The 22,230-nt window shown below is 45.5% G+C and overlaps 3 protein-coding genes across 4 annotated transcripts in view; 2 read left to right on the top strand and 1 right to left on the bottom strand.

Moving 5' to 3' along the window:
• The window catches only part of LOC129697586 (WD repeat-containing protein 26), a 72,412-nt gene extending 67,606 nt beyond the window's left edge, over nucleotides 1-4,806 (top strand). For both annotated transcript variants that reach the window (XM_055636268.1, XM_055636270.1), the window contains one exon: nucleotides 223-4,806. In XM_055636268.1, the coding sequence (XP_055492243.1) occupies nucleotides 223-248 (26 nt within the window). In that variant the 3' untranslated portion in view covers nucleotides 249-4,806. The remainder of the gene's footprint in view (nucleotides 1-222) is intronic.
• Nucleotides 4,807-10,327: 5,521 nt separating this feature from the next.
• Nucleotides 10,328-15,683, bottom strand: cnih4 (cornichon family AMPA receptor auxiliary protein 4). Its single transcript, XM_055636275.1, has 5 exons — nucleotides 15,535-15,683; nucleotides 12,942-13,010; nucleotides 12,553-12,665; nucleotides 12,088-12,228; nucleotides 10,328-11,455 (listed from the first exon to the last, which is right to left on the bottom strand). Exons 1-5 carry the CDS (start codon nucleotides 15,601-15,603, stop codon nucleotides 11,428-11,430), a joined length of 420 nt encoding a protein of 139 aa, XP_055492250.1. The 5' UTR covers nucleotides 15,604-15,683; the 3' UTR covers nucleotides 10,328-11,427.
• Nucleotides 15,684-18,219: 2,536 nt separating this feature from the next.
• Nucleotides 18,220-22,230, top strand: part of LOC129697685 (alanine--tRNA ligase, mitochondrial-like) — a 34,855-nt gene continuing 30,844 nt past the window's right edge. Inside the window, 3 exon segments of the mRNA XM_055636394.1 lie at nucleotides 18,220-18,230; nucleotides 19,253-19,655; nucleotides 21,840-22,028. Of these exon segments, the coding sequence (XP_055492369.1) occupies nucleotides 18,220-18,230; nucleotides 19,253-19,655; nucleotides 21,840-22,028 (603 nt within the window).

Raw genomic sequence — 22,230 nt, 5'->3', positions numbered from 1 at the left:
TTTGTTAGATTGATTATTGATCAAAATATGGCTACAATATTTTATAGAAAGTATAAGTTCAGATTTGCAACTTTTTACATCTGGACCCAATGCCATGACCCATGTGAACTGTCCAAATTATTGAGTTATCTGCTGTTCATTTAAATAGCAAATTTATGTGACATCAATTATTTTATCTTAGATTTTTGTCACATTTTAAATGTTGTGTTCCTCTCTCCACAGAAGGCTGTAGTAGCATGGATAGTTGACGGTGACTTTGCAACTTTGACTGAAATTAAGTCACGGAACAAAATCGCTTTAAGTTTGGCACAAACCAACTGCTAATGATCACTGGACAAACGTGCTCACGATGAAACTCATTCCAGGTCTTCTAACCAGCATCTTACCGCCTTTCTTCATAGTTACAAATCCAGGAGAAACAATCTCGTTAGACCCCAATGGGACACCATTTTGAACTTTAACCATTGGTTGTGAAGAAATCGTGTTCCATTGAACTCTGATTCTTTTCTGCCTTTTTTTGCTCTGGCAATCTATCTTCTATTTTGACACCATGGAATTTTAACTACTTGTTTGGGGTCTAATTCATAGAAGGGTGAGGAATGCTAGTCTGCAACAAACATGCAGTAAAATAGGAAGAAAATGTCCTTTATTTTCAATCGGTTAGCCTGAATAGTGGAACTAACTACAGCTCAGTCTATGAACTACACCTGGGTCATGTTGCCCTGGACTCTATCTTTCATTATGGTATTTTAGGGAGAAAAGGAGGAAGGTATGTACAGAATTTTGGGAGGGTTGAGATCCAAATTATTGGCTGAATCATTTAAATCTTTTCTTTGCACTCGCTCCCACATCATGGTCTTCCATTTGTTTTATAATAAATTCATTTCAGTGTTTTTGAGGTTATGCCAGCGGTGAATTTTGTTTAATTCACTGGTGGAGATGCCACATTCATTTATTTAGGGGTGAAAACACAAATTTATAGACTGTAAGAGTATTTTGTACTGGTTCTTATATGGTAGTACATGTTCTTTCATTCAGATTTGTAACACTACCTATTTTTTTTTTGTAGATAATATCAGTTGATCTGGCATGGTCGTACAAATTAACTAGTTCACCGGTCCTATTGGATAGTTCTTGATCTCAACTGGAGTTAGTACCATGTTTCTCGATATGAAGGGGCATGAGATAGGAAATACACAATGTATGTGAAGCGTGCAGCACTTTTTGAGCACCTAAGATAGATGGTAACATAACAACAGTGGTTTGCCAGTAAGCCCTTTGCCAGCTTGCCTTCCAGTTGGAGACTGCTGCTGAGTATGATGGGCAGGCTTGAAATAGGGAAAGAATGTAAATGTTTAATGAGGAGAAATCGTCCCACATCTTGACTTGTGCAATATATTACCTTTCTTTGCTCTTTTTATTGTCGTGTCCATTTTTTTAAATCACCAACTATTTAGAATAATCTTCGAGGTTTCGAGGCACCTCATAGATCTCAATCCTTTTTTTGCTTGTATTACTTGCACACTAAATGAATGTAAATAAGAGGAGGAGTGATTCTACATTGTCTGCCCTCAAAGTATAACATTGGTAGTTTCCTAATTACCAGGTATTGTACCGTGCTGGTATGGGAGGGATACAGGTGCTACCTCCACAGGTGAATCATTTGCCAGTGCAGAATGTTCTCCTCCTCCTATTGACATTCATTTATTATGTGAGCCCAAAAATCAAGAGAGATGAATTTGGCAAAGTGGTTTAATGGCTTTATACAGTGCTATAACTGATAACTATTGCCCTCCATGGGTTGGCGAGATGGTGGGAGAATTAATTGATCAAACAGCTAATTGATCGATCACAGATTTATACTTTGTCAATTTATTGTACATTCTTTTACAGTTCTCAATCTGTTTTTTTATGTATAACTGCTCTTTGAATTTAGATTAATTCTCCTCTAAATTTGGGTTTATTTTATTTGGAAATAAGGTTTTTCCAATGGAAAATGAGTAGAAATTGAAATTATTTTGATGAGATGGGGTGAAAATTGGGTTTGGCTAATAAATCTGGCAGTTTGTAATTAGTTATTAAGCATTATTGGGAGAAAAGAGATTAAAAAACGAGAGAGCTCTGCATTGTCAATATACTGTCAATGAGAATGCAATTTAACAAGCTTTTACAAGGAAACTGGCTTTATTTCAGATTTGGTGGCAATACTGCTTTCAACTTTCCCAGTGGGTCATCCAACCCTTTTTCAATTTTAAGATGTAGGAATTGCTGGCAATGCCAACATTTCTTAACCACTCATAATTGCCCATGAGAAAGTGGCAATCTTGAATTGTGTCAGTCTGACAATGTTGTTTGGTCGGAAGTGCCCAGGTTTAGTCCCCAGGTTTAGTCCCCAGTGTGAATGAAGGAGGTAAGTATATTTCCAAATCAGGATGTGATGTACAACTTGGACAGAAGCTACATTTGCAGTGGTCCCATGCACCTGCTATCTTTTTCTGACAGGTGTGGAAGATGCTTTCATACTGTCAGTACAAAGTAATTGCATTCCATTTTGTAGATGGTGCACAATGCACCTTGGCACGCTGGTGATGGAGGGACTGTTTTGTTCTGTCCTGGTACAGTTGTTAAACCTGCCGGGATCAGCCCTGCCCACTTGAGGATTGTTTTCCTGGATCTGGTTCATATGTGTGATGACACTTGCGCCATAGATCTGGAAGTGTAATATCCTTGCAGTCAGCGTTAAATTGGGGAGGTTCTCTGCCCTCAGCATTAGTTCTGCTCTCAGTTTCAATGTGTAATACCACTTATCTAATTTAACAGAAATTAATTTTCAACAAAAGTCAGCAGTGGATTATCATCAGAAATCAGTATATTTGCACTGTTTACTCTGCACCACTCAGGAAACTCTGATGTATGACTTATTCTTGTGCTAGATTTAATGGCCTTGGGCTAAAAAGCAGAGAGGGATTCTCTCATCAGTTGTTTTCTGTCTGTGATGGGTCGGTGTTAATACACTGAGCAGTTTTAAAAACAAATTCAAATGTTGTAACATACCCCACTGATCACATTTGTATGGGAAAGTAGTAACTTTAACAGTTCTGTGAGCATCCCTTAACGAAATCAGATGATTGGGTTGACTTCTGATAGGTTATTTAGGGATTGCCAAATCAGCTTAAAATAAGTACATTATATCAAAATTATGAGGTTTCTGTGGTTTAAAATTAAGGAGATGGATAGGAATGAAGCTTATGTTAAAAATAAAAATTCTGCTATCCTTAGCACATTTTATTATATAAAGTTTTGTGCCTGAAGTGAACTCTACCACCTATTGGATGGCATAATTCTTATCCACATTAAGACTGCTTAATATTTTATAGAACTACTCTTGAGACTGACAAGGCTCTTGATGCCACAAAGCCTCCTTGTCTGAGAGGTGATAAATTTATCTGTAAAAATAACTTCACCTAAATCAGTATAAATATTGGGGAGCACTTTAATGTGTATCTTCAGGGGTTACTTCGTCTTTTAGTACTCTTTCGTATATGACCAATATTTCTGATGGCGTTTAGATAAGGTGGACAATTTAAAATGAGCAAGTACATGATAATTAATCATATAATTAAATGGGTGGCACAGTGGCGTAGCAGTAGAATTATTGCTTTACTGTGTCAGATCCTAACTACGGCTGTTATCTTTACGGAGCTTGTACGTTCTCTCCATGTCCTGCATGGGTTTTCTACGAGATCTTCGGTTTCCTCCCACACTCCAAAAACGTACAGGTTTGTAGGTTAATTGGCTTGGTATAAAATTAAATTGTCCCTAGTGTGTGTAGGTGTGCAGGCATCGCTGGTTGGCGTGGACTCAGTGGGCCGAAGGGCCTGTTTCTGCGCTGTGTCTCTAAACTAAACTAATAATTAGAAAAATGCTCCATTTCTGGTCAGGATTACTTCAAGATGTAAAATACCTAAATTCCTAGCTTCTATTTAAATACATGCAATTGATGTTTCAAAATCCATTGACAAGTTTACATCTGTCTGTAACTTGAAAAATAGGGCTCCTTGATTAATACCCAAAACAAAGTGAGATATCAATGGATTTAGAATGGGTTAGAGTGAAATAGATAGTACTTAAACTAGCGCTGGATTGTAAATTAGTGCACTTATGACACAAGAGACCACATATGCTGGAGCAAAAAACAATTACTGAAGGAGCTCAGCATGCCAGCAATTTTGGAAGCAAAGGAATGATCAATGATGCAGGGTCTCGATATGAAACGTCAACTATCCTTTTGCCTCCTCTGATGCTGCTGAGGTCTTCCAACAGTTTTTTTTTTACAGCATTACTAAAATGACATCAGGTGAAAGAGCGTTAGCTAGTTTTAATCATTATTTCTTGCCTTTGGGCTCAGTTGTAGTTGCACCAGTTTTCCCAATCACATTGGCTTACTCAGCAAAAATACCACTGCCAGGGATTGCTGCAGACATGATCTACCCTTTGGTTAGAATGTGCTATAAGAGGCAGTTTGGTAAAGAGTCTAGACCAGTGGTTCCCAATGTGGGGCGTACGCCCGACAGGGGGCAATTTGATTTTTAAGGAGTGGCCTGGGTCCAAATTTTCGATTTTTATTTTTTAGGATTTTCCATCAGGTAAACATATGTAGTTTATGTTTCAGATGTTATTTTGAGTAAATAATTTTTTGGGGGGTAAAAAGGGTCTTTAGTGTGTAGTTATTACAACCAAGATATTGGCGTTTTAAGGTTCTTCAGCTGAAATGGAGTTCACTTTTTAAATGATAAGAATTATATATCACCATGGGGGGGGGGGGGGGGGGCATCAGGATTTTAGAGGTGATTAGGTGGGGCATGGCCAAAAAAAGGGTTGGGAATCACTGGTCTAGACTCTGTTCCGCAAACACGAAAGATAGTTCAATCACTTGACAACTTCCGGCAGATTTTTTAGCTTTATAAGGGGAGCCTACTCACAATTTGACTGGTCAAACCTTTCAGTTTAGTTTATTGTCACGTGTACCGACGTGCAGTGAAAAGCTTTTGTCAGTGGAAAGACAATACACAATTACAATAGAGCCATTTACAATGTACAGATACATGATTCGGGAATAATGTTTCGTGCAAGGTAAAGCCAGTAAAATCCAATCAAAGATAGTCCGAGGGTCACCAATGAGGTGGATAGTAGTTCAGGACTGCTCTCTTGTTGTGGTAGGATGATTCCGTTGCCTGCTAACAGCTGGGGGGAAAAACTGTCCCTAAATCTGGAGGTGTGCTTTTTCACACTTCTATACCTTTTGCCCGATGGGAGAGGGGAGAAGAGGGAGTGGCCAGGGTGCTTGGAGTCCTATGAAGAGCAAGGCATGTATATCTCAAAAAATATATATTTTTACAGAAATCATGAACAGCAGCATATCTCCCAGGGTTGTTGCACTGATACCACCTTATACGGTTTTATTAGGCTGTTCTGTTCAGTAACTTGCCTAACGCACCTCCCTTCGCTCTCTGATTGCCACCTCCCATACACTGTGCTGTTTAACTTAGAATTTAATTCTGCCTCCAAAGATTTGTCTTATCAATAAACCTGTCTGAGGGACTTGAAGCCCTGAAATTGCAGTAAACTACCATTACTGTTTTTTTATGAAAATTGGCAGAGTAGATCTCAAATTTGAGTTGCCTTTTTTCCTGATGTTTCTGTAAAAGCTGTATATAGGTTCTCACAGGATGAACTCAAAGTAACAAATAGTAACAATTTTATTTCACATATTCAAAATGGTCTATTGGAGGCAATGTGTTCAGCAAAGAATAAAAGTGGGATATCTTTATTCAACCTTGGGGATGAACAATATGCATGTTGACAATATGCGCACAATAGAGACTCCAGTGAGTTGTATTTACCTTCCAAAATTGCTCAAGGACCAGGTAGTGTTTGCCAGGAAGAGATCCACAAAGCAACATTGTGACTTCCAGAATTTAATTTTTGTTGGCAATTAGGATCCTAAGCTTCCAATCACTGATTCTTCTTACATGATCAAACAGGTTAAATATGTTTTTTTTGCCAATACTTAAGGATGGAGATCCATATTGATATGAGTGGTTACATTAGAGTATCCTAATATTAGCAGACCATATTATTGTGAAATTTTATAGAGCCGAGAATTGACACAGTTTCACACATCCTAGAGTGGACTAGTTAGATATAAAGAAATGCGGGCCCTCAAGGTTTTTTGATTCATGTAGCCGTTTAAAATAGTTATTAATTTAATTATAATTAAAATTGTGTTACGCTCCAGTGTCTCAGCATTTAATATAATTGAGGTTATGTGTCCGACTGGTGCAGTGAACACTTACATTTTATTTGTTGAATCTTGTATCCAGTCAGGCTTCAGTTATGTAGATTCCATTCAGCAACGTCTGCTATTTCAGAATCTCCACATCCAAATTTTCATACTTGCCATCTACTAAAATTGGTTTCTTTGGTTTTTTTGTACCTTGCTTTATAACTTACTGGAACAATTCACGTGAATCAAGCAAGAATGTTGCAGGGTAATATTTTGTTAGCTTTGCTTCAAATCTGCAATGGCCTTTCTCTTTACCATTCATCATTGTTTCTTGGACTTTGTCACTGAAACACTGCATTTGGGTTTTTATTCAAACTTGGTTGTTTTCAATAGCCTTGCCATTGTAGTTTAACTGGCCTTTAGGTTCTTTTATGCACAATCCCTTATGGTTTTCGATCAATCTATTTTTTACTATGAACAAAATTTAATTTATTTATCGTCACAAAATTATGTTCTCTCTGTCTAATTTTATGCATACAGAAATTCCCTGATGCAATACAAATTTATTGCAGCCTCTGTTTTATCTGAAAACAATCACCAAATAAATTATTGGTGTCCCATCTTGTGAAAAAAAAATTCCCTTCTACGTATTTTCCTATCCTAATGCTTTATTCTGGAATCTCATCTTTGAGTTTAACAACCTTTTGACGGAGCCATTGTGCTGATAGTTGATAGAGGAATAGATCCTGAATGTTAGTGAATATTTAATTGTAGTATGTTTTACATAATCAAATGGCTGTGCTCATGCACTTAAAGATAAGTCAATTATTTGAAAAAGATGCCGCAAAAGAGTTCTGCAGCTCTAAAGAGCCAATAAGAAGTCAGCTACAACCTAAGACTGACCTGTACACTACCTGTTTTCTAATCTGTAAGACATCAGTGGGGAGCTGTTATTTTAAAGCACATTTTGTTAATATTTGTCAGACTTCAATTTACAAGGTATCTTCCACTGAAAAATAATCCCCTCAAAGTGCTGAACATGCAGTGTCATTGTAAAGTACAATTATGTCATGTGGTTGCTGTTTTGCATTTGTAAGCCCACATAACTAGCAATAAAATGAATTGCCCTTTAACTTGGCACTGTAAGTTGCTGCGATTTTCATGGATTCTTGGAAAATTGAGTTTGCTATGGTTCTCTATACTTTTGAGTACAGGGCCTGATGTGAGTAGACATGCTATCAATGTTGCTCTAGGATGTGTGAACATGACATTGATTCAATAGGCAGGTTTTGTGGTTCCATGCGTAACATGGTAGTATAAGGTCAAAGTTGAAGTTTGTTCCACTCCAGAGAACAACCAAAATCTGCACTACTGGACCAAGGGATTGTTGCGCAGTCTGGGGTACCCAGTTTCAAATAAGACATTAGACCTATCTGCTCTCTCAAGCAGACTTAAAAGATGTAAAGGCATTTGTTTGAAGAGGAGCAGTATCTTGCTAATTATAAATCCCTCAATCTACATCACTAAATCATTATCTGTGCATTATCATACTATTGTTTGTGGATGCTTGCTGTATGCAAGATCTACAATAGCAATTACATTTCAAAAGTATTTCATTTGATGTTGCAAAGCAATTTAAATCATGTCAATGCATCTTTATTTTGTCTTGCTGTTTTTGTGTCTGAAGGGAGACAGGCAGCATACATATTCCATAGCTTTCTAGGCTATAAAACCAGCACCTTGATCTCTGGTACCTGGTTGAGAATGGTTTTCTAGTGTGCCCTCCTTTCTCTTGCCCTCAATGGTCTAAGATGTGCTGGCTAGTGTAATTCATCCTTTTTATTGTAGGAGGCGAGAGGGAAAATGAAAGTATAAATTGCTTCACTGTTGGATTATCAGTAATAGTTAGGTGTGACCAATGACCACTTCAATGAATGACAACATTTATTTTGTAGAGATGACCTACTTCCAGGTCTGATGACCTTAATCAACCAACTGCTTGAACAAATGAGCATCACCATCAATGGTGTTCAAATAAAGCTGCTTCCATCAAAAGTGTTGACTTTGACATTTCTGTTCAATGGTGAACTTCCTATTTCAAATCCAGTCAAATATTCCAAGTCCTAAAATGATAATGTGCCTCAAAGATCAACTTAATGCCTTTGTATTTATAGAATTATCCTGGAAATTCCATTAAGCAGGAGGAACGGTAGAATCCAGAGTAAACAACCACACAGAATTGGTCCATTTCACTTACCTGTCTTTACCCTTTCGAATGTCACCTGGTCTTCCTGTCAATATTTCTAGAATCCGCATCTTATCTCATCTCTACTCTGATAAGTACTCCAAATTAGCAAATAGAAATTGGGAATAGGCCATTCAATCCTTCGAGCTCATCACAGCTGATGCTACTTCTCCAGTAATGCTGATCACTTCTCCAGAAATGCTGCCTGACCCGATGAGTTACTCCAGCATTTTATGTCTAGCTTCTGTAATGACCTGTTCCTTTTTTCCTATATTCCTGATCTAATGATTTGGCTTAAGTTTTTGATTGTTGTAAATCTGGGCACTTGAAACCACAGTTCTCCATTGACAAAGATGAATGCATTATCTTCATATCATAGGCATCTTATGCAACAGATGGAATGCTTTAGAGAACAAATGTGGACAGGATCCCTCCACCACAAACTGATATTTAGTCCGTTTGATCAGTCCAAGCCTTCACAGTGAAAGAAAAGTGAGGCAGGAAGCCGTTTGTTAACCTGTTCTGACTTTGTAATTGGGTTTGATGGAGATGGTTTATGTACAATATTTGGTTTTCATGTTGATTGTTGCAATATCCTGCTACTGAATGGCAAAAGGTATGCTTTCTTTGCGCATCCGGGTCAGGTTGTTACTCAGTTCTCCTCCTTTGCCTCTGGCCTCTTTGCAATGAGGCCTTTTTTTGTGGAACAAGTGATTGCAGGGATTTTTTTTGGCAAAGCACGGCATTCAAGAGCTCACATGTTGAATTGCCTGAGGCACATCCCAAGCTTGGGTGTGATGTCCCTGCCAACGAGGCCAATGTTTGTCTCTTACATCTCTTAAAAAAATTAGATGTATACTGAATTGCCGCTTCCTTTGCGCAAAATGGCTGACATCTCCTGCATCATAATAGTGTCACATTTTGATGGTAATTCATTTGTGAAGCATCTGGAATGACCTGTGGCTGTTAAAGTTGCTAGAGAAATGCAAGTTTTTTGATCTAGCAAGAGCTTCTTGAATTGTGACACTGACCCAAGTATTAGTGTCTACCACTGATTGAGCAAACAACCTGAGAGTGAACATTTTACAAAGTGCATGTTGCACAACGTTAAAGCAAGTGGGATTTGGCAACTTCCTTTTGCCAATACACTAAATCCTTGTTACAACATTGAATTAAATATATCCTTTCTGTATTATGTTAATCCATACAGCCTGGTACACATAAAAGTACACATAACAGCATAAAAGCCTGGTTTTATCTGCCTATTTATTTTTTTTTCATTTTAGATTTTAAAGCATTTCATTATTTTATAAATATTAAAGCATATCTTAATGGCTGTTGACCAGATGTTCATTGACTCCAATATTTTAAAGTTCCTACTGTATTAGGTTTGCAAAAGTCCACTTTGTCACATCAGTGGTGGGTGTGACTGCTTAAATCATAAAGGAGGAAAATTAAAGGATGATTTGTATTTCTTTCTTAAATCTCAATAAATATGAGTAACTGCGTTTCCTTGAATATTTCAGCTTTTATTCATTGCTGACAAAAGGGATCTTGACTTTTTTTTCTCCCGTTTCAGCTCTTTCCCAGGGGTAACAGAGGAGAATGTTAAATAAAGGGAGACTCCAGCATGCTGGCTAAGTCAGTTTGGAACAGCAGTGATAATTGTGTTCCCAGTAAACCTCACATAATAGAAAATAGCATTATTAAAAACAATAGTAATTAGAGATCAGGGACTTGGTAAGAGAGTTTTGAATTCAAAATGTTACTATTCATGCAGGATTTTCAAAAATAAGTCTTTTCAACAGCAATAATTTTATTTATATTGCTAAAAATATTAAAGACTAAATTACATTGTTTGATCGTTGCACAAATGTCAATAGGCCATCACTTGGTGAAACTAGTAGTTCTGTTCTTAAAACACAATGGTTTCTTATTACTGTGGGGAGGTTACATGTAAAGAGATTTTACTTACAACACTGATTTTTTTCCCCCCCCAGGACAGCTATTTTTTCTGCTCATCAATTTTCAAATAAACTTTTAAGTGGTTCTCTATTTCCCAATCAAAATCCTATTCTAACCAATTTGGCTGGCGTAATGAAAAATAGTTTCCCAATTCATTCCTCATTGTACATACCTCAATTTTACAAAACAAAAACTGTAAGAGACGAAAAACATTCAGGCCTATGGGAATAATAGAAGTCTGAAGAGAGGGCTGTACACTCAGGGCTGCACAGACTGCTTTGCCAGAACAATCATACAAGATTCATCAGTGAGGCAGTACTGACAGAATTCAGTAAGATTGCCTTTCAATGTAGGATTAAGCAGACCACAAGATCAAAAGGTGATCCTCCCGATTCTGAGAGAATGTTGGACTCCTGGGGAAACCCAGGCAAGGAGTTATTTATCTTGCAATAACACATCAGCATTTAAGGCCAAACCAAGAGATGGTATATCTCTCAAAGAAACCCTCTACCCCAGAAAACCACAGCACTGAGGAAGAGCAGGCTCTAAAGAAATGAGGCAGGAAAGTGGAACTGAGGTTAATAGTCTGATCAGCCATGCCTTATTTGGTAGTCTGGGGTAGAAGGAACTCGGTCTCAGCTGTTCCTGCTAGGCAGCTACTGAGAACAACTGGCTGCAGTCAGCACAGCACAACCCACGTTTGATCGAGGATCATTCTAACCTGTAACCTCTCAACCAGACAATCAAAGCCTTACTTTTAAACTAACTTTATTGCTTAAAAAAAATAATCTCAAAACACATTTCAGTCGGGTCCTGAATGTAACCTGCATGATACGACCTTCTCCAACTTCTAACCCAAGAGAACCAAACGGGAGCCTGGTCCCAGCTCTGCTCGATGTTTGTGCATGTCCACACACCTCCACTGGGGCACTCAATCGTTGATCAATGCCAGGATCATACTGTCAAAGGATGGGATAAAGTCAGGTGGTTTGTCACACAAAGTCACCAAGCCACCACCCACTCCAAACCCTTGAGAGATGCAATTCCCAGATAAACTTTTGCTGGATGAGCAAATCCCACCTTGCACATTGTATACTTTTGTGTCTGCCATTCCATCCCTGCTGTTACCCTCTCATGACCTCTGTCATCCCCCTGACCCTGCTGGTCCCAATATTTCCGCCCTAAATCACTTTGGTTGTACGTCTCCCCATTCCCTCACATACCCTATATGATCCATTTTCTATCCCCCTACTCTTGTGCTTGATTTACCTCCCACTTTAGAGATACAGCATGGAAACAGGCCCAGCAAGTCCGCGCTGACCAGCTAGCACTATCCTACACACTCGGGACAATTTGCAGAAGCCACTTAACGTACAAGCCTCTACGTCTTTGGAGCGTGGGTGGCAACCGGAGCACCCAGAGAAAACCCACGTGGTCACAGGGAGAAAGTACAAACTCCATACAGACAACATCCGTAGTCAGGATGGAACCCGGGTCTGTGCCACTGTGCTGCCCCTCCTTCCCTTCTCTGTTGGGCTTACGTATATACTTCCTCCCTCAATCCCTCCCCATCCGAAACTGTCGTGCTCACCTGTACAGGTAGATGAAGAAACACAGCAAGTGGAAGCCGAGTTTGATCATGGCCTCTTTCATGTGGGTCTTGAGCAGGCCTCGGTTGTGTATCTCGGTCGGGTCGAAGACCCCCACATTGCCAGAGGGGACAGAGAAGTATCTGTGGGAGGGAGAGGCGGGGAACACTTTATCCGCAGCTCACAGGCCTAGCGAACCTGCACACAAGGTCTGCGCTCTCATTACAACACCAACGCTCGTGGTTTGCCACAGACCCACAGTCGGATACCACCCTCCCCAACCCCCCAATGGCACGGTGCCCTGTCCTGCAAACAGAAATTAGTTCAGGTCTGCCCTAATACGGCCACCTCTGCACCACGTATGCAGAGAGGGCAAACCACAATGGTGGTGTGGCGCCTGGCCTACCTCCACCAGCTCCACCCTCAGCATGCTCCCTCCCTCTCTCCCTCTGTGAGTGCTGACTGACCTGTAGAGATTCCAGGCTGCAATGGGCAAGTTGAGCAGCAGGATGAACCAGTGCAGGGAGACCAGCATCAAGATCGTGACCACGCTATGGCTCACCAGCTCCGGCAACACCCACTGTGAAGAGATGGGCAGGGTCAGGGGTCGGCAGGACTCTGCCCAGAATCTCCCCCCCCCCCCCCCCCCCCACCCCCTGCAACAATAACCACCCCTCCACACATGACAACCTCGTTGGTGTGCATACAGCCAAAATGGGTGAGGGGGGGGGGCAAATGGTGAGAGGAAAGGGGGAGAGTGGGGAAGACGAGAGAGGGGGGGGGGGGGGGGGGGGGGGGGAGAGAGAGAGATGGGGATGGTCGGCTGAACAGTGTAGCTAGATCTGCACAGACTCACCTTGTTCAGCTTGGAGCAGCATGCCCTGGCGTTGATATAATCGCATTCCAGATCTGAGAGCGTTATAATCTGAACAATGCTCAGGAAAATCCAGGGTCAATCAGCCCAACTCACAGCTCCTCACAATCTCCCTCTCCTTCCTCCATTCCCTTTCACTGCTCCCTATGATCCTCCCTCAGCTTTCCCCACCTCGCACTGACACACGCTGGCATTCTCTCTACCTCACCCAACTCTCGTCCAAATCCCTTCCCATCCCCCATACCCCCCTCAATTACATCATCTCCTCATTCTCCCCTTACTCTCCTTTCCCCCCTCACTCACCTTCTCTTCCTCCTCTGCCCCCACTTCCCTCTTTTCAATTCCCTGCATCACCCCTCCCTCCACTTTACTCCTCGCCCCTCCCTCCCACCCACACGTAGACAAGGTGGTGAAAAAGGCTTTTGGCAATCAAGGATTGGAGTACAGAAGTTGGGACGTTATGTTACATTGGTACAAGATGTTGGTGAGGCCGACATCAGTTTTGGTCACCCTGCCGTAAGTAAGATGTCATTCAGCTGGAAAGAGTGCGGAGAAGATTTACGGAATAGTGCCAGGATTTGAGGGCCTGAGCTATGGGGAGCGATTGGGCAAGCTGGGACTGTATTCCTTGGAGCACAGGAGACTAAGGGGGGTGGGAGATTGCAACCTTCACGTGGTCCACCCTATTTCGACGAATGCAATCAACCTGGGGTGCACATACAAAAGATCAAACAGAACAAGTTGTCTTACAACTTTAGGCTGTGCACGCATACGCAAGAAGAAGGAGACTAAGGGAATGATAGAGGTGTATAAACTTCATGAGGGGAATAGATAGGTAGGTGAATGCACAGTCTTCACGGGTAGAGGAATCAAGCTTATTTAATTGCGTGCATTTAATGGGATCTGGAGTAGTTAACCTTTTCCACATGGAAGGTGGAGGATATATGGAACAAGCTGCCAGTGGAAATAATGTGTAGGAAAGAAACAATCTGAAGAAGGGTCTTGACCTGAGACGTCACCCATTCCTTCTCTCCAGAGATGTGGCCTGTCCCGCTGAGTTCCTCAGGCATTTTGTGTCTGCCAGTGGAAACAGTCAGATACAACAGCAACATTTAAAAGACAGGTATATGGATAGAGGTGGTTTTGGCCAAACAAGGCCAGCCAGGATGGGCAAACTAGGTTGAAAGGCCTGTTTCCATGCTCTTTTGACTTTTTCTAACTCCTTCTAAACATTCCCCCCTCTAACCATACTCCCCACAACTCCCCTCCCCTCTCCCCATCCCTCCATCCATACCCTCCACATGCTCCTTTTATCTGTCTCTTCTTTCCCAATGCATGTCAGAGCCCACCAAACCCCCTCGCCTCATACCTCCTCATTCCCTCTCCCTATCCATCCAACCTCTCCATTGCTACCATCCCCTTTCCCTAGCTATCCTTTCCCCTCTCTCCCTAGCCATTCTCCCCCCCCCCACTCTCCTTATATCCCTCCCTCCCGCTATACCTCCCTCCATCAGCTTTCCCTCCTTGCCCTATGCCTCCCCTCCCATCCCTTATTCTGATCCATTCCTCCCTTTTCCCACCAATCCACTTCCCCACTGCCTTCCTCCCTCTCCCCCCCCTTCCCTCTCCTCACCCCATTCCCCTCACCTCTCCATCCTTCTCATCCCTATCCTCCCTTCCTTTATCCGTCCTTGCCCCCACCCCCTCCCTGTTACTACCCCTCCCTCTTTCATTTCACCCTCTCTCTATATATCCCTCCCTTTAACACTATCCCGCCTTCCCCTAGACCTCCCCTCTCTCCCCCCTCCATCCACTCCCTCTCCCATCCATCCCCCTTCCCCTTCCTTCCCTCCCTCCATCCATTCCCCCATCCCTCCTCACTCCCTCTCTCTCTCTCGCTCCATTCATCCTCCACACTGACGACTATTCCCCTAACCTCCCTATGCACTAATCCATCCCTCTCTCTCTCTCCCCCCTCATCATCCTCCTCCCTCTCCCCATCATTCTTATCCTCATAACCTTCTCCCTCCATCCCCCTTCCCACCGTCTCTCCATCCCTTCCTTTCCTATCCGCGTCCTCCCTCCCCTCTCCCCCCTCCTCCTCCCCTCCCTCCTCCTCTCCCTCTCTCTTTCCTCCCCTCCCCCTCTCTCCCTCCCTCTCCCCCTCCTCTCTCCCTCTCCCCCTCTCTCACTCCCTCTCTCACTCCGTCACTATCTCCCTCTCCCTCTCTGTCTCTGCCTGTCTCTGCCTGTCTCTGTCTCTCTTTCTCTCCGTCTCTCCCTCTCTCCTTCTCCCCTCCTCCACCTCCCCTCCCCTCCTCCCCCCTCCTCCTCCCCCCCTCCTCTTCCCTCCCCTCTCTCCCTCCCTCTCCCCCTCTCTCCCTCCTACGCCTTCTCCCTTTCCCCCACCTTCTCCCCTTCTCTCCCTCCTCTCCCTCCCTCCCCTCACCTCCCCCCCCTTCTCCCCCTCTCACTCTCGTCTCCCCTCTCCCCCACCCCCACTGCCCGCCCCCCTCCCCCCCGGGGGAGCCCCCCGGTTCACTTTCCCCTACTTCCCCTCCACACCGGCGGATACGAAATAGACGGCGAGGAAGATCAAGGCGCAGCAATCGACCAGGGAGAGGATGAACACGGCCGCCTCCATATTCGCTTCCGCCTTCGCTGCCGGGGGAGCGGAATGTGTGGGACACCGGCACCCGGGACAGGGATGGGGGCCGGACCCGCGGACGGTGCAGAGGGTGTAGACCCAGACAGGAGGGTGTAGACCCAGACAGGAGAGTTCACACCCAGACAAGAGGGTGCAGACCCAGACAAGAGGGTGTAGACCCAGACAGGAGAGTTCACACCCAGGGGGGGTGTAGACCCCAGACAGGGGGGTGTAGACCCAGACAGGAGGGTGTAGACCCAGACAGGGGGGTGTAGACCCAGACAGGGGGGTGTAGACCCAGACAGGGGGGTGTAGACCCAGACAGGGGGGTGTAGACCCAGACAGGGGGGTGTAGACCCAGACAGGAGGGTGTAGACCCAGACAGGGGGGTGTAGACCCAGACAGGAGAATACAGACCCAGACAGGAGAATACAGACACAGACAGGGGGTGTAGACCCAGACAGGAGAGTTCACACCCAGACAGGGGGTGCAGACCCAGACAGGGGGTTCAGACCCAGACAGGGGGGTGTAGACCCAGACAGGAGGGTGTAGACCCAGACAGGGGGTGTAGACCCAGACAGGAGAGTTCACACCCAAACAGGAGGAGGGGTGTAGACACAGACTGGGGGGTGTAGACCCAGACAGGGGGGTGTAGACCCAGACAGGAGGGTGTAGACCCAGACAGGGGAGTTCACACCCCCAGACAGGGGGGTGCAGACCCAGACAGGGGAGTTCACACCCAGACAGGGGGGTGTAGACCCAGACAGGGGGGGTGTAGACCCAGACAGGAGGGTGTAGACCCAGACAGGGGGGTGTAGACCCAGACAGGGGGTGTAGACCCAGACAGGGGGTGTAGACCCAGACAGGGGGGTATAGACCCACAGGGGGGTATAGACCCAGACAGGGGGGTGTAGACCCAGACAGGGGGGTGTAGACCCAGACAGGAGGGTGTAGACCCAGACAGGACGGTGCAGACCCAGACAGGAGGGTGTAGACCCAGGCAGGGGGGTTGTGAACCAGAGCCAGACAGGGGGGTCAGGACCCGACAGGGGGGTGTAGACCCAGACAGGAGGGTGTAGACCCAGACAGGAGGGTGTAGACCCAGACAGGGGGGTGCAGACCCAGACAGGGGGGGTGCAGACCCAGACAGGGGGGTGTAGACCCAGATAGGGGGGTGTGCAGACAGGAGGGGGGGGTGTAGACACAGATAGGAGGGTTCACACCCAGACAGGGGGGTGTAGACCCAGACAGGGGGGTGCAGAGCCAGACAGGAGGGTGCAGAGCCAGACAGGGGGGTGTAGACCCAGACAGGAGGGTGCAGACAGGAGGGTGCAGACCCAGACAGGAAGGCGCAGACCCAGACAGGAGGGTGCAGACCCAGATTGGGGGGGGTGCAGACCTGCAGAGAGGCGCCTCCACAGTCAGGATGCAGAGGCTGCAGTGTTCCTGGTCCCAGGGACACGGGAGTGGAGGTTACACAAGACAGACTAAATGCTGGAGTAACTCAGCGGGGACAGGCAGCATCTCTGGAGAGAAGGAATGGGTGCTATTTTGGGTCGAGACCCTTCTTCAGACACAACTTACATTGAACAGTGCAACACAGGAACAGGCCTTTCCTCCCATTGTGTCTGCATCAACCATGATGCCAGCTTAAACAAACTTCTGCCCGCACATGGTCAGTCCCCCTCCATTCCCTAATTGCTCATGTCTCTGCTGTTACTCCAGCATTTTGTGTCTAACTTCGGTGTAAACCATCACCTGCTGTTCCTCCTTGTCTAAATGCCTCAAGCATTGCTTTCGTACTTACTTCCACCACTGGTTTCAGGCACCGACCACTCACTGTAAAAGAAAATGCCTTGTAGATCTTTAAAGTTCCACCCTCTCACCTAAACTTGGTTCTTTTCACTTGCCATCCTGGGGAAAAAACTCTTTGAGTACCCTGTCTATGTCTCATAATTTTATAAACTTATCTCAGGTCTCTCCTCAGCTTCCAACGCTAAAGAGAAAACATTCCAAGTTTGTGCAACCTGTCTTTAATACCTTCTAATCCAGACAGCATTCTGGTAAACTTCTTCTGCACCCTTTCCAAAGCCTCCACATCCTTTCTGTAATGGTGTGACCAGAAGGGCCTAACTAAAGTTATGTGCAGCCGCAACTTACGAGAACATTGGAGCTCAAACGCAGGCTAACGTTCAGGGCTAAAGAGCTCAGTGTTCTCAAGAGAGAAGGGACAATGGCACAATGGCTTGTCATAGGGAGCGCTGCACTGTGGGAGGGGCAGTACTGAGGGAACGCTGGTTTTCCACAAAGTGTTCACCCATTTGGTTTCACCTACATACAGAGACAACACATACCATACCGAATGCAGTACATTAGACGGGAAGAATTACTACTTCACCCTGTATGAACTCGTTCGCAGATTGAATGAAGTCTCCTTTAACTCTAATCACTTCCTCTACATCCCGGACACTGTCCAGAATATGTACACATCTATGCTGCAATGCCTCAGAGATATAGTTCAGGTCTCCCTCGCTGTTCCCCCTTTACACCGATGCCACCTTTTGCCCTGCTTCCTGGTCTCACAGACTCAAGAATGTGGAGAGAATAGAACAGATGGGGTTAATGTGAGATTAGAGTCAATGGGTAGTTGAACGGTGATGCTGTGTGAATGGTCCAAAAACAAACGGCTCGAGGAGCTCAAGGGATCAAGCAGCATCTGTTGAGGCAGAGGGATGGTCGACATTTTGGATTGAAACCCTGCATCAGTTCTGGGAAGGAAAACCGATCGGTATGCTTGCTTTGAGATGAGTTTGCCGAAGGGCCAGAGTCCGTGATGTATCTTTCTGTAAGAACTCCCGTTCCCTCAATGTGCTGGGATCTTCTGATGATAGGCCGATCCGCACTGATCTTCAGATCTTTTCCTTAATTGTGGGTTGTCCTTTCTTGCAGGTTAATGCAGGCTGAACCACATCTGCCCCAACTGGAGAGCACAGGTTTAAGGTGAAAGGGTAAAGATTTAATGGGACCAATTTTGTTCACACACGGCAGTGGGTTTATGGAATGATCTGCCAGAGGAAGCGGTGGAAGCAGGTAAAATTACAAAATTTAAGATATTTGAACAGGTACAAGGATAGGAAAGGTTTAAAAGGACATGGGCTACGTGCAGGCAAGTAGGACCAGCTAGATTAGAAAACGTGGTCTGCATGGACCAGTTAATGCTCTATGACCATATATGCTCCATTTCCAGCAATTCCACTCTCACCCCGAGATCACACCCATAACTAACACGGGGATTTTTATCCACCGGCACTGTCTGCTCTTTTGGGGAACTCCAGCTTTCTCTTTCATGTCTTGGATAGTTTCCAGCAAGTGCAATGTTTTGCATCTCATAAATCCAGCATTGCTTTCCTCCTCCTCCTGCAGACAGATCAACTGAGATGAACAAACACAAAGTGTTGGAGTAACTCCGCAGGTCAGGCAGCATCTCTGGAGATGATGGATAGGTGACGTTTCGGGTCGGGTCAGGTCCCTTCTTCGGGTTCCGACCCGACACATCACCTGTCCCCATATTCTCCAGACTAGAGATGCTGGCTGACCCACTGAGTTACTACCCCAGCACTTAGTGCCTTGCCTTGCCTTGCTGTAGTGGCCAGGGCGCCTCGCTGGGTGGCAGCAGCCGGAGACCGCGGCGGCTCCTCGTCCACCGCCAGTATCAAAGATGGCGGAGCCCACACGGCAGCTGCCGCGGCACCTCGTCCACCGCCAGTATCAAAGATGGCGGCGCCCACACGGCAGCTGCTGCGGGTCCTCGTCCACCGCCCGGGGTGCTGCGGGTCCGGCCCGGGGTCGGGGTCTGGGCCTTGGGCCGGGGCCGCTCGTTCAGCAGCGCCGCCGCCGCCGCCACCACCACCGGGCCCAGCGCCGCCAGCGTCCGCGACACCTTCCTCCGCTTCTTCACAGAGCAGCAGCAGCACCGGGAGGTCCGGTCGGCCCCGGTGATACCCCGGGCTGACCCCAGCCTCCTGTTCGTCAATGCGGGCATGAACCAGGTGAGCGAGGGGCAATGGCAGAGCTCAGTCAGAGGCTCAGTTGCCAGGCCTCGAGCAGTTGGGCAGTTTGGGATTTTATTCCTCGGAGTGAAAGGCATTGAGTGTTGCTCTTCCAGAGTTGTATAAAATAATGAGGGGAATAAGGACAAGGGGTCATCCGGGACAAGGGGTCACAGCTTAAGGATAAGGGGGAAATCCTTTAAAACCGAGATGAGAAGAACTTTTTTCACACAGAGAGTGGTGAATCTGTGGAACTCTCTGCCACAGAGGGTAGTCGAGGCCAGTTCATTGGCTATATTTAAGAGGGAGTTAGATGTGGCCCTTGTGGCTAAGGGGATCGGGGGTTATGGAGAGAAGGCAGGTACGGGATACCGAGTTGGATGATCAGCCATGATCATATTGAATGGCGGTGCAGGCTCGAAGGGCCGAATGGCCTACTCCTGCACCTAATTTCTATGTTTCTATGAATAGATGGAGTGAATGCAATCATTTTCTGTGGGAGGGGGAGTTGAGAACTAGAAGGCAGAGGTTTCAGATTGGAGGCAAAAGGTTTAATAGGAGCTTGAAGGGACAACATTTTCAAATAGAAAGTGATACATGTATGGAACAAGCAGCCAGGAGAAGCTGCTGTTTATGCACCTGCTCGAGGCAGGTACAAAAACAGCAATTAAAAGACATTTGGAACAGGTACATCGATAAGAAGGATTTAGACCAGTGGTTCCCAACCTTTTTTTGGCCATGCCCCACCTAATCACCTCTAAAATCCTGATGCCCTCCCCCATGTGGTGATATATAATTCTTATCATTTAAAAAGTGAACTCCGTTTCAGCTGAAGAAGCTTAAAACGCCAATACCATGGTTTAAACAAGCTTCAAAAGAACATGGCATCCATGAAAAAGAAAAATGAAATAAACAAAAGACAGTTCAAGTTCTGAGCAAGAAATTACTAAAAAAATTGTTAAAAAAAAGAAAAAAACATTGCCCCCCTTAAAAATCAAATTGCCCCCCTGTGGGGAACCACTGATTTAGACGAATATGGGTCAAACGTGGGCAATGGGACTAACTTAGATGGACATCTTGTCCGGCATGTCAAGTTGGGCTGAGAGGCTGGTTTATCTGCAGTATTTCAGTATGATTAATCCCACGGCTTCAGCAAATCCACATCCCTCAGTCTCATGCGCTCCAGGGAAAATAGTAATATATAGTCTCTCCTTATAACTCGAGCCCTCCAGTCCAGGTGACATTGTGGTGAATCTGCTCTGTACACTTTCCAACATAGAACATAGTACAGCACAGGAACAGGTCCATTGGCCCACAATATCTGTGCTAAACATAATGCTAAATTAAAGTAATCTCCTCTGCCTGTACTTGATCCATACTCCTCCATTCCCTCTGGATCCATGTGCCTATCTTAAAGCCTCTCTAACACCACTATTGTACATGCTTCCACGACCTCCCCTGGCAGTGCGTTCCAGGCACCCACCACTCGTTACGTAAAATGAAAGGTTGCCCTGATCATCTCCATTAAACTTTCACCCTCTGACTGCAAAGCTGCACCCTCTAGTCTTTGACATTTCCACCCTGGGGAATGGATTCTGGCTGTACACCCTATTTATGCCTCTCATAAATTTGTATACTACTATCAGGTCTCCCCTCAACATCGGACACTCCAGAGAAAATAACCCAAGTTTATCCAACCTTTCCTTATTGCTAGTCCTCCCGAATCCAGGCAGTGTTCTGGTAAACCTCCTCTGCACCTTCTCGAAACCCTCCACTTCCTTCATGTAATGGGGCGAGCAAAACTGTACGCAATACTCCAAATGCAGCCGAACTAGATTTATAAAGCTGCAAAGTTACTTCCTTGCTCTCATACTCAATGTCCTGACCAATGACGGCAAGCAAACCATCTGCCTAATGAATGAATAAGTGAATACTTCATTGACACATGAAGTCACAGGGAAATTCTTTGTTTTGCCTATGTAAGGTATGCAAAGAGTTGCCACGTACAGGGCGCTGACAAAGCTACAAATGATCCCGTGCCAGGTCCTCCTTTGTTCTTCCCCTCCCCCCCCTCACGCTGGGTCAGCCAGGCAGCCAGAACGGTGCGCAATACTCCAGTGCAATTTGACCAACGTTGCCTGTAACTGTGACAATGACATTCCCGTCACGCCTGTCTCCGCGCAGTTCAAGCCCCTGATCCTGGGCAGTGTTGACCCCCGCAGTGAGATGGCGGGCTACCGCCGAGTGGTCAACAGCCAGAAGTGCGTGCGCGCCGGCGGCAAACACAATGACCTGGAGGACGTGGGCCGCGACCTCTACCACCACACGTTCTTCGAGATGCTCGGCAACTGGTCCTTTGGAGACTTCTTCAAGGTGATTGGGGGGAGGTTGGGGAGTGAGGGGGAGTTGGTAAAAAGGGTGTGAGTGAAGGCAGAGTGGGTGCGGGGAGAGAAGGGGAGTGGGTCCAGGGGGAATGAAGGGGTGGGCACACGGAGTGAACGGGGAGTGGATGTTGGGGGAGTGGAGGCAGAGTCGGGACAGGGGGGTGGGCGCCGGGGGAGTGAGCACAGGTTGA

The sequence above is a fragment of the Leucoraja erinacea genome, chromosome 5, assembly GCF_028641065.1.
Source record: "Leucoraja erinacea ecotype New England chromosome 5, Leri_hhj_1, whole genome shotgun sequence".
In the NCBI taxonomy this organism is placed as follows: domain Eukaryota; kingdom Metazoa; phylum Chordata; class Chondrichthyes; order Rajiformes; family Rajidae; genus Leucoraja; species Leucoraja erinaceus.
The sequence above is the reverse complement of the archived record's forward strand: the minus strand, read 5'-3'. Positions and strand labels throughout refer to the sequence as shown.

Bases quoted from the DNA above. Each gene is read 5' to 3' on its own strand.
- cnih4 (XM_055636275.1), bottom strand. From the start codon at position 15,603: ATGGAGGCGGCCGTGTTCATCCTCTCCCTGGTCGATTGCTGCGCCTTG. The intron at 13,011-15,534 runs GTATCCGCCGGT...AGCATTGTTCAG, and splicing joins TCTTCCTCGCCGTCTATTTC to ATTATAACGCTCTCAGATCT. The intron at 12,229-12,552 runs GTCAGTCAGCAC...TCCCTCCCACAG, and splicing joins GCAGCCTGGAATCTCTACAG to ATACTTCTCTGTCCCCTCTG.